The sequence below is a fragment of the Dermacentor variabilis genome, chromosome 3, assembly GCF_050947875.1.
Source record: "Dermacentor variabilis isolate Ectoservices chromosome 3, ASM5094787v1, whole genome shotgun sequence".
NCBI classification, from domain to species: Eukaryota; Metazoa; Arthropoda; class Arachnida; order Ixodida; family Ixodidae; genus Dermacentor; species Dermacentor variabilis.
Genome location: NC_134570.1, coordinates 201,502,262 through 201,514,452, shown reverse-complemented (window position 1 = coordinate 201,514,452; position 12,191 = coordinate 201,502,262). Strand labels below are relative to the sequence as shown.

At 46.6% G+C, this 12,191-nt stretch overlaps 1 protein-coding gene across 1 annotated transcript in view; it reads right to left on the bottom strand.

Annotated features, from left to right (window-relative positions):
• LOC142576593 (ATP-binding cassette sub-family C member 3-like) overlaps positions 1-12,191 on the bottom strand; it is a 117,943-nt gene that overhangs the window by 52,404 nt on the left and 53,348 nt on the right. Inside the window, exons 5-6 of the mRNA XM_075686788.1 lie at positions 7,811-7,912; positions 7,365-7,538 (exon numbers count right to left, since the gene is read on the bottom strand). Of these exons, the coding sequence (XP_075542903.1) occupies positions 7,365-7,538; positions 7,811-7,912 (276 nt within the window). The remainder of the gene's footprint in view (positions 1-7,364; positions 7,539-7,810; positions 7,913-12,191) is intronic.

The following is a 12,191-nucleotide window of genomic DNA, read 5'->3' as shown; positions in this document are numbered from 1 at the left end:
GGCCGCTCTTTTGCGATGCTAGAATAAACAAGTTGTTCTGTTAGCAGTCGACTCATGCTTTGCCAGGACCTTCGGATGCTTCCAGTTTTGCCCCAGGCCGCCAGGCCAACGCTACCCTTGGGGCTTGCACAGTGGCGTAGCTAGGTCGTCTGGCACCCGGGGCCCACAGGTCTTCTGTCAACCCCCCCCCCCCCGGGTGTAGTCAAGGAAGGCGAGGATATCGACAATTTCCGGGTTTCAGCACCAGTACAGCCGCCTTGGACACCGCGCACGTCCCCCGGGTCCCCCTCTCCTTCGCTTTCTTTCCCAGAGGTCGCGAATGCAGCAGGTATTGGCGGCGAGGAGTTACGGAGTCGCCATCTATAGGAAGCGCCTCGCTAGCGTAGTATGAGGGATCACGCGGCGCGCTCCTCATAGGTTTTGCTGCCAGCGCTCACTGAAAACACCACGCGGGAGGTCTCCCGGAAATTTCTGTAAGTACTTTCGAAACGAGAGAAGTTTTTTACTGTCTAAATAATAATCTTGGGCAAACTGAAAGCACAGAATCGTTTATAGGCGCTATCTCTTTACCGAATACGTACATTAAACGCCACTGTGCGTGGTCGCCGCGATTTAGACTCCCGAACCGGCTTCTTGCGTGAAAGGTAGGCAAACGCCGAGACCAAACTACGTGAAATATGGTCTTATAGTGTTCGTATATCTAAATGGAGCGTAATAGAATGAAGCCACAATGCAGCGACCGACTGCGTGTCTGCATGCTTGTCTGCGCACCATTTCGCTTTCGCCGCGTGCGCGTTTTCTCACCGTGTCATGAGCTTTAGGCTGTAGAACATGAGCATTTGACAGTACACAAGCAACCAATGTTGCGTGGGCGCTATCAGAGCTGTTCAAAAATAATGTCATTGTAGAGACTTCGGAGCCTACGGGGACTGATGTGCCGGACGTCGCGACGATTCAATATTTTTTTTTCTAAATTCTTTGACGTTTCAATATTATTTCTCGAGTTGCGTCGCACTATATGTTTATCCGTGTTCTCAGCGTGCGATTTCCCGCTGCTTCTTTTTTTTTGTAATCCAGTGCATTAATTCATAACACAAACATGACCATATGCCATGCGTTCTTTTTTTGTGTGCTTCTTACCGCTCCCTATCCACTCCAGTGAACTTGCCAGTATATATAGCATCGACAAGTTCATAGACCAAACCGTCATGACATTGGTCGGGCAGCGGACTCGGGCGAGCGTCTTAGTGCGCGTTTTTCGAACATTGCAGACCCGGGGCCGAAGCAGAGATCTTCCTCGCGTCTGTGCTTGCTGCATACCCGAGTTGTAGCCGATGACTGCCGGTTTTGTTTCTCGAGCCAAGCTTCACGCAGGTTCTTGTCCTGCGGCTACGTATGAATAAGGCTGACACCGGGCTCCGTTGCGTACGTTCGGCACTACTGCACCGAGCAGTAGCCTACCATGTTGCGCACCTTCAAAGGCAGCCACTACCTATTCTAGTGCTTTCAATCGTTGTAAAGGAGACACTCGAAGCGGGAAAATCCCGCTAATAAATGAGGACCGCAGCGTACGAGGGAACTTAAACTTTCCTTTTCAGCTCGCTTCGGCGCTCCCGAAGCTGCTGGCGCGCCCGCTATGTCCACGTGATCCCTAATAGCACGTCACGCCAATGGTGGCGCCAGCTTTTCCAGTGGTGGAGCTATACCATAGTGGAGCTCGAGGCTAATACACGCTGTTTTTTTCTGCGCGAAATAACACAGTTTGCTGCACTGATAACTTGTGATAAGCGCATGTGCACATCTTCTGTCAGACTGTAAGGCTTGGCAACCAATACAAATGCGCCATCGTGGCAAATACGGCTCACGTCACAAGTAAAAAAAATATAAAGTTTTAATTACCAATTTTAGCGGCAACATTGCATTTGCAAAATTGAAGGCCGACATTCATATCTTGCCCAATAACAACTTCACGAAAATCGTCGTAGGTTCTACGGCCCGCAGTATTTTGCCTATGGGCAGCCCTGAACGAAAACGAAAATTAAATTGTGTCTCAGTGACGCTGATCTCCGCACCGTATTAGAAAAACGGAAAACGCCACCTGCCTCCTTGCTGCGCGGGCGCCAATGTTATGACAATTACGACTTCTCTTTATTGTGATCAATAAAGCCTTGTTTTTATTTACTGCTATACGGACAAACGTGATTATCCTAGCTGCGGTACCACCAAAAGTTTGAAACAGAATTGAGCACGCTTCGCGTCGATTCTTGGCGTCACGATAAAAAAAAAAGGACCTCGATGAAGCCCGCGCCTGCGAAACCTGTTGGTCTGCACTCGCAATGGAGAGGATTGAGGGTTCAACCTCACTGGTCCACTATTTCATATTTCTTTCGCTACTGCCATACTAGGCGCCGCCCGCAGTGCCAAAGTACTGTAGGTTGTAGCACCCAAAACGATTTTGTTTGAGAAATTTTTGTTGAGTTAATAATATGAGTTTGAATCCTCAATTCTGGAATTGAAGTATAAGTACTAATTAGGGGAATATTAAGGATATGGTTATTACTTACCTGCCATATTTTTCACGCTACCGAGTTCCTAGTAATCACAGACACATAACTTCATGGAATATCCGGAAATATCCTTACAATATTCACGTTTTTTTTTTAAATTCTGAGCAGCTGGCACAGACACTGTACTTGACATGAAGTCACACAATAACAACAGTTCTCTGAAACTTTCGAGGGTAAGAAGGAAAGCGTGAAACATAACAGCAGGTTTCGCAGCGGCTTCGCGGAGCGAGCGGGAAAGGGGAAGTAAAAGCGAGCTGAACGTCGCGGCGCCCGCGACTATATACAGCCTGTGGAGTCATACGCCGCCAAACTCTTCGGCGGCACCGAGTCTGAAGACGATCCAGAGAATCCCATTCGCGACTTTTGACGGCCGCACTTATGCAACGTCGCTCTCAACGAACGCTTCGCCGTAAACGAGAGCGTCGGGCGCGCTCGTTGAACGCCCTCTTACTGCTGTCTTTGTTCGTCTTCGCTGCGCGTTGTGGACGGAAGAGGGACCCAAGAGCCTCAACGCCTTACTGTATGTTTAGCGACTTCTGGTCCCAGCATGAACGCACGGCAAACCCCACATGAAACATTCCGCTAAGGCGAATAGTTTCGCGACCCTTTTAGGAATTAAATTTCTTAGCCCACACATTCGTGCAATTATTTCATGGGGTGTTGGTAGAGCTGCAGCCGACAATTCTGCGGCGCAACGCATCGGGTACAAGAGCTCGGGCCACTGGATACCGGAGCATTCTTTGCCATTTGCGCCCAGTCACGTCGGTGGAAAAAGAGGTCTCTTCAGGCATATGACACCCCCCCTCCCACTGGCCCCTTGCACCCGGGGCCCACGGCCCCCCGGCCCCCCCTGTTCCTACGCCACTGGGCTTGCAACCCAGATGCAACAACTGTTTGCCAGCGGTGAGATCGCGACAACGGAGGCCAGCAGCGAAGATATGCGGTCGACTGTATGCTGAGCAGCACAACGACCATACGGGAGCAGTGCAACGAGCCCTGTGTGATGACTGGTTGCCTGCAGCTGAATGACTGCGCTGAATTCTTGTCTGCGAGGTTTGGTGAGTGCGGGACTTTCTTCTTCTCAGTTTTGCCAGACTTTTGTTAGTGTCAGAAACAGAGCTGGTAATTGTGGTTGTCGTTGCTGCCGGGTTAGTTTGCGGCAAGACAATAGTAGGCAGTAGAGAAAGCCGCATTCAGAGCAGCCATGGATTGGAAGTCGTTGCGCAAACCCAAATTACTGGAGCTTGCGAGAGAGTTGGGTCTAGATGTCTCAGACAAACTCAGAAAACCAGAACTGCTAAGGGCTATTCTTGAGTTAGAAGCTGAGGATGACGAGCTGTCGGAATGCCTTGAGACCATTGAGGAGAGGGAAACGGCAAAAAGACAGGAGCGCGAACGTAAAGAGCAAAATGAGAGACAGGAGCGCGAACGTAAAGAGCAAATAGAGAAAGATGAGCGCGCACGTAAAGAGCAAAAAGGGAAAGAGAGAGAGCAAAAAGAGAAAGAAGAGCGCGAACGTGAACACGCTTTGGAAATGAAGCGTCTCGAGGTAGAGATGGGACGCGCTCGTAATGGAAGTCAGGCACACAGTGCAGGAGAACGAGTATTGTTCAAAATGACTGACCTGATGCGGCCGTTTAAGCTTGGAGAGGACATTGGTTTGTTCCTCGTCAACTTTGAGCGAACGTGCGAGAAGCAGGGGTTCTCTCGGGAAACGTGGCCACAGCGCTCGCTAACTTTGTTACCCGGCGAGGCGGCCGACGTAGTCGCTCGCTTGAAGAGAGAGGAGGCAGAGGATTTCGACAAAGTGAAATCGAGTCTGCTAAAAAAGTACAGGCTGTGAGCGGAGGCGTTCCGTCGGAAGTTTCGGGTAAATGAGAAAGGCAGAAGTGAGTCATATACAGAGTTTGCCTACAGGCTTATGTCAAACATGCAGGAGTGGCTCAAAGAAGAGAAAGCGTTTGGTGACCACGAGAAAGTTCTGCAGTGTTTCGGGCTGGAACAGTTTTATAGTCGGTTACCTGAGAACGTCCGGTACTGGGTCTTGGATAGGCCAGACGTTTGTACGGTGGCTAAAGCCGCTGAGCTAGCCGAGGAGTTTGTGACGCGTCGGGTTCGCGGAGCTAAGGACGGTCAAAAGGGTGAATTTGGCTCCAAGTTTGAGAGGCCGAAGTTCACACCCATGAGAGCAAGGGGGGACACACGTAGTGCGGATGCGAGTGAAAGCAGTCCGACCCAACGTAAGGAGACGGCGGCAGCCGAAGCCGAACGCAGAAAGCGGTTCGAGACGAGGCAAGTGCGCGTTTGTTATACGTGCCAGAAGCCGGGTCACATTTCGGCGCAGTGTCCAGAAACAAAACCAAAGTCGTGTTTTTGTCATTATGCAGCACTGACGAGAACATGAAGCTTCTCGAGCCTTACATGCGAGACCTCTTCGTGAACGGGAAAGAGTGCCGAGTGCTTCGTGATTCCGCAGCTACAATGGATGTAGTTCACCCCTCTTACGTAGAACCCGATATGTTCACGGGCGAGTGCGCATGGATCAAGCAAGCCGTGGAAGCTCATAGCGTGTGTCTGCCCGTAGCAAAAGTGCTTATTGAAGGACCTTTCGGAGCGCTTGAGACAGAGGCCGCAGTGTCATCTATGCTGCCCCCCCCCCAGTACCTGTACCTATTTTCGAACAGGTCCGATCACCTCCTGCGCGAGAAGGGGCTTTTGTTTGGTGAGGCTAGCGTTCAGGCCTTAACCAGATCGAGAGTTCGGCAGCTAGCTGCAAAGGCGGTAGTTGCGGGGCCGACGTCGAACAATGAGAAAAGGTCGGAGGCGTAGCAAGCTGATATTCAGAGCACGTCCGAACTGAATAAAATTGAGCCTGTAGCATTGAAGGCACCAGATACTGGAGAGGAAATGCCCGACACGGGAAAGTTAGAAGAGCTATCTGCAGATTTGTTCATCGCGCCTACGTCAGACGGACTTAATAGGTTGCTTAAAGTCAGCCGGTAGGCTTTTATAGCCGAGCGAAAGAAAGGATGGCAGCCTAGAAAACACGCGCTACAATGTCAAGGAAGGTATCGCCAAGAAAAATGCTCGTTTTGTGGAAAGAGGTGGGGTCCTGTACCGGAAGTATCTAGACCGCAGGGGAGTGGAGTTCGATCAGCTGATCGTGCCTCAGTGCTACCGTCAGGATCTGTTACGCTTGTCGCATGGAGGTTCGTGGTCCAGACACCTAGGAGTTAAGAAGACTAAGGACCGTCTCTTGCAAGAGTACTATTGGCCAGGGTGTAGGTATACACCCTGGCCTAACTTGTAGGTATACACTCTTTTGAAAGTCTAAAGCCAGGTCTTCAGGTCGTCCATTGTTGCTCCGCGGAATTTGGCGGCTGCCTTGGTAGTTATAGGACAATGGGTGAAAGGTAGAGCTGCTATTGTGGTTTTTGACTAGGCACGAAATTCGAGGCGCTCTTCTGTAAGTATTCACCAAGTAGATATGTTAATTTCGCCTGCTGCTGAACTGCTGATTGGCTCGAGTGCCGGTCTCCTTCTGGCGCGTGCCCCTGCTCAGTCAATAAGAACTTCAGCAGAAGACGAAATGGACATGCCCATTAGGTGGACACACACGGAACCCCCCCCCCCCCCCGCCTGGTGCACCCGGGGTAGGTTTTGCAGCCCACGGCTTCCTCTATTGTCCGGGACAACGCTGGCGCTGTCTTTGGGGTTCGTCCTTGGATCATTGCTTTGCGGGGGCGTTCGGTATTGAACGCAAAAGCACGTCCACCTGATTTTACGTTGTAGCGACGATGAAGAATACGGTAGAAAAACTGTGTATCACGAAACCGACTCTTTATTGGGCAAACTCTGCTCAGAAAAACATGTAACCTTCAAGCACAACGATAGTGGCGAGCACAGTCGACGATAGTCGAAATCTGATCAGCGGGGTCAAGCGCGTCGGCTTGTATGCATGAGCCGTCGAAGGTTCCAGATTAATCACTAGTGCACGCGTACCTTCCAGAAAATAGTACACAATTCGGGTCATGCATACAATCAGATTACGCAAGGTTCTGTGACAATAAACAATGGATAGAACCATCAATACTATTCAAGAAACGTCCAATACACGCCGGTGCGTTCTGCGCTGAGTCATAAGGCTCAACATTTGTTAAACGGTGAAAAGCGGTTACCCGAGAAAGATAAACAAGTACACATGTCACTATATTTCTTCAAAGGATGAGTAAACTAAAACATCATACCTTAAATAAGATTATTACAAGAATAGGCCTCCCTCCCAAGTACTGACCGAACCCAATAGTGCTTAGCAACATGCCTCACTGTGAACTGAAAACTGATAAAAGAGATACGCGACGTGTACGTCGTGACTGCCCGACACTGATTACTCCACGAGCTTACAATTGAGAATAAAATCGGTCAATTAGTCAGTGACTTCTAAAAATTTGTTAGTCTCCCACTGGCACTAGCTGACCACGTATGAATAAGTATCGGTGAGCAACGATTAAACGTTAGCAAGTTCACAAGGCTTCTCGACTTTTTGTTCACATAGGTTGAACAAATATGCGAGAGTACCATGAACGCCGCGAGTTGAAATCGACCAAGTTTGTTCTGTGTTTGCAGCGCAAAAAAATAAATAAGAATGCCTTGCTTCAATTTATTCGTTAGCAAAATATTCGGCCTGAAGCATGAAGAAGCATGAAGAATGAAAGGGAAGCTGTATGCTAGTTTAACCCTAGTTAGAAATTAAATTGACTGGTTCTTTCCACGCAGTGGCATTTGGACATAGCTTACCTTTTCCATAGGATTCACGGCAAATGTGATGTTGTTTAGCACGTTAGGAGATACACCGACTCTGTAGAATCCTGAGTAGCCCTGGAACTCAAGCTTTCCACGTGACGGCCACGCATAAGAAATATCTGAGCCAACCATAGCATCAGAGTTTTCCGGCGTTGTAGTGTTTTCGGCCTGGAAGTAAGAATAGAAATGAATAAGTGAAGAAATGCTGCTCGTTTTAACGAAACCTAGGGGGCTACGAGTACAAAGAGGAGTATCAAATAAAAAGTCCCAGCTTCCATCTCGCGTTTCCATAGCGAATGCAGAGGTTTTTACAAAAAAGCGTCAGCGACCAGAACCACACTATAATGACGAAGGTTGCAAGCCGTATATATATATATATATATATATATATATATATATATATATATATATATATATATATATATAAGAAAACATGTTACCTCGGGATCTAGTTCTGTATACTCCAAGCAGCGTTCGAATGACACCATCATTTGGAGCGTCGTGAACGTCATCACGCACAATGACATCAGCGCCAGTGGCACCTGCGACATATTCTACTGTTAGGTGACATTTCTGTCGTGACAAATTGCATTGATAGAAAGTCCAAAGACTGGTAGAAACGAAACGATTACAAAAATATTTTCAGGGAAGGCTTGGGTAAAGATGCAGATTTTAATGTGAACATGACTGCAAATAAGCATACGTGTTAGAAAGTTTGCAATATTCATCCCTAAATAGTCCAAACGTTATCTAGATGTAGAAAAAACGTGCAGTCGCTGTGAGAATAGGTTTAAGCGAAACTTTCATTGGTGTTTTTGAAGAAGGATTAGCCTCCTTAATGATAACTCACCAATAGAGGCCACACGACGCAATTTTCACTGCGAACCACCTTGATCAACATGGACATTTTGCGTTCTATCATGCACACAACACGCATGATGAAGAATATATGATGTCCATGCAACAACTGCTACGTCATGAAGATGACGGCATGATGACTAAACGACGATAACAATGAAATGATAAAGCAGGACGACAATATCATGACGGCACTGGAATCATTAAGAGAATATTACTACGATGTAACCACCACAACGACAAATCACGACTGCATGACACCCATAGGGTAACAACGCTGGAGTAACATTATCGGCGAGATGACGATGGTGTGACAACCACTGCATGACGGCGCTGGAATGGTGACGATGAAATGACGACGATGGTCTGATGATGACAGCGTTATCAGCATAGAATGACGACTCAGGTGCAAAGACGCTATGTTGAAATGCTGTGACGACGACAGGGTGCCGAAAATTGGTAACCAATGCTGGTGTTATGATTGTAGAATGACGACTACGGTGTGATAACTCCGTGACGGCGATGGCATGAAGATGGCATGAGGACTATGGGACAACGACAACGGAGTGACTACAATGGTAAGATGCTGGAGTAACGACAATGTGAGGCCGATGCTGGCAAGATGGCAATGGTATGACGACAACATCATGAAGGCAACGGTGTGAGGAAGATAATGACGCACCATTAATGACGAAGACGGCACAATGATGACGATGGCGTTACGGCAACTACATGACGCCAATAGCATGATCAGACCGCATGACGGCGACCTTGTGATAATAATGCGATGACGCCAATGGCAAGACGACGATGCAATGTCGACGAAGGACTGTAACAATGGCTTGAATGCGCCATTATGAAATGAAAGTTCATTTTCCATTTTGCAAAATACAGACCTTGTAAGGTACAGATGGGGGGGGGGGGTGGCGAAAAAAAGGCTGTCCATTGGACAGCTTGACAAGTCCACCATCCCTCATTTGGTCAGAGGCAGAATCACATTCTTTCATTCATGCACATGTATAATGTACATACATAATATTGCACATCATATAGTTTACTCAAAAAATGATGAAGAGCATCAATGGAAAAATACACGTAGAATGGTCATACAAATATTACAAAGCAATCACATACATGCACCGGAGCTCATTGAGTGACGAAGAGAAAAGATTAAAGTGAACCGAATTGTAATAGTTTATGAGTGTGGGTAATGTATACCTCAGACACTGTTTCCCGTAGTTTGACCGTGGTGTCGGAGCTGCCCAGTCTTCGAAGTGTCTTGTGATATAATTTGGTGCTCTAGTTTGCAATTGGGCGAGTTTATGCAGACTGAAAATATTCTTATAGACTTCTGTCTTACAGACACGGCTTAATCGTCATTTGTACATACTATACCCTGGAATTACACCGGTGTTCATGAAGAACGTTATTATCCTCGTTCCATAATTTTTTTCCTGGCCTCATCGTTATGCCATCGCCATCTTTCCATCATCAGTGACATGCTTTCGTCAAGTCATCGTCATCACTATAGCTTCTTCATGCCATCGTTGTCACTCCAGCGTCGTCAACTCGCAATCGTCACTCCATCGTTGTCATACTACTGCGTCACTCCAGCATCCCCATTCCACGGTCATCACGCAGTCGTCTTCACACCATCGTCATCAGACTACCATCACCGCACCAGCCTCGTATCTCGTGGTTGCCGCCCTGTCATCGTCACAGCATTTTCGTCATGCCACCCTTGTTCCTGCTTCGTCGTCATCAAACCATTGTAGCGATATCACCGTCGCCACTCCAACGTCGTCTTCTCGCCGTCGTCATCTCATCAATAATGTACTGCGTCGTCGTTATCCTGTGGTTGTCATGCAGCTATGCTGTAATACTTCTTTATAAGAGACTAGTGCGTCCCAAGCTGTGGTATGGAATCACGCGTCTGACTTTGAAGATGGGAGGTGGTGGATTCAGACACTTTGTGGCGTATGTCGTGAACCGACTACAGGTGAAACCGTGATTACATGCAGCTGTACTTCGTGTTTCTGCATGGAGCGCATAATTAGCCGCCCGGCGAACTAGCCCTGGAAGCGATTTCAGAATAATTCAATTTTGTTCATATTGTGTAACTGCTATAGAAACACGAGTATATCTCCCATGAAAACTAACCTGGCCCTCAGACCACTGTCACGTTGGCACAAGATCTCGCGTTTAATTCCTTTTCAAACGCTAAACCATCATTTCACTCTACGCTGCGAACTACTTTATCAACGGTAGTACACGTCTTCTCGCTTACATCGTCGTTACAAGGTTAGCCTTAGATCACGTCACGCTAACTGTTTCTCAGTCCTTTTTCCTCGCTTAACCGCTTGACTGGATTCCTGTCTCGAAGACTTTGTATCTATAAATGATAACCAACAATGTCTAGCTGCTTTAGCTAGCTTTGTGTATTCTGAAGTCTCAGTACACTACATTTAGAGAACTTGTATATGTCTTGTTTTGTTTTTATAACCCCTTATTTGGTACACTGTGAAGTACTAGCCAAAATTGTATAGTCAGAAGTCTTTGTAATTTATTTTCTATCACACTTATTTGGGTAGCTTTCCGTTTTGTTGTCAACACTCCGATCTGCATTGCCTTAAGCTGTTAAGGAATAATAATCTATGAATAAAGCCATAAAAAAAAATAATAAAGGAATAAATAAGTAACCCCTTCAGTCACAGTGTGCACAATATTGTACGCGACCTATATTTGCCATTTCTTTGCAATTGTAGCAAGGAATACACCGCAAAAATTATGCTTAGGACAAATTCAGCCCCAACCCCCCCCTATACCCGTCTTGGTTACTTCAAGTACCCTCATTTCACTTATGAGGGAAGTCTGTCCCTACCGATGATAGCTTTGGAGAAGGTACTACAGTGCTTGACGGTAGGTGTGACGTGGGCGTTTCTGTAGCAATTGCGTAATATTTTTTATTTCTAGTAATATATGCAGCCAATAATTGCCTTGTGCAAGTAATTCACACTAGTTATTCAGTCATTTCTTGTGAAAGAACGTATCATTACTGGGTGCGCAATAAATATAGACGTATTCACCCTGTAATTATGATGACTCTTCATAAAATTCACAGTCATTTTACCACTATTACTTGCTCTAATGAAGTGCTTGCATAATATTATGTAAATTTCTCGCATTTATCGACAGTGGATCACAAGTCGTTACTGATGGGGACAAATAACTGGTGGTGACAGAAGCAGTTTGCGACCAGGGTATGTCATCTGAAAGTTTTTTATATGAAATTCGAACTTTACAGAGACTTAAGTACACGAGATTTCGGGAAGTCTCAAAGTACAATTCTTCACACGAAGATCATGAAAAGTAAATATGCATTTTCTAGTCATGTGTAAACTAGGAATGCTTACGAAAGCACATTTTTGTACTATGGGTAGCTCAGGCGCACTGCCGCGTCTTATTGTCACACCGTATCTGCGTGAGAATGCGTACAATCTTCCGTCACTACCACGGAAATGTCCTGGCATTGCAGCTAAAACGAAGGACTCTCCGATAGACAGTGATAAAGGCGAATACTCTCGATGTTAAGCAGTTTTGTTTAAATAAGAAGCTCTTTTTAGGTTCATGTCCGATGGAAAACACATTTGAGCGGGTAACTGCGAGTGACTTGCCTGATGTCTATCCGAAACGATATATTTTGCGTGGTGTAGCGCTGCTGATTAAAAATGGCTAGGCGATGAGGCTTAGGAAGCATGGGTATGATTACACACTTTTATTGAAAAGTTCTCGCCTTCAATACTTATCGAGGGCCTTGACACTGGTATCCTTATTTTCATAACGTAGCATTATGCATATTTATCACTTGCTTGCTTTGTAGCTCAAATTACGAGTGTGCCAATGTTCGAAACTTTCGATTCACCAATCCGGCAGTGTGCTATTCGATTCGGTCTTCTAATCAAA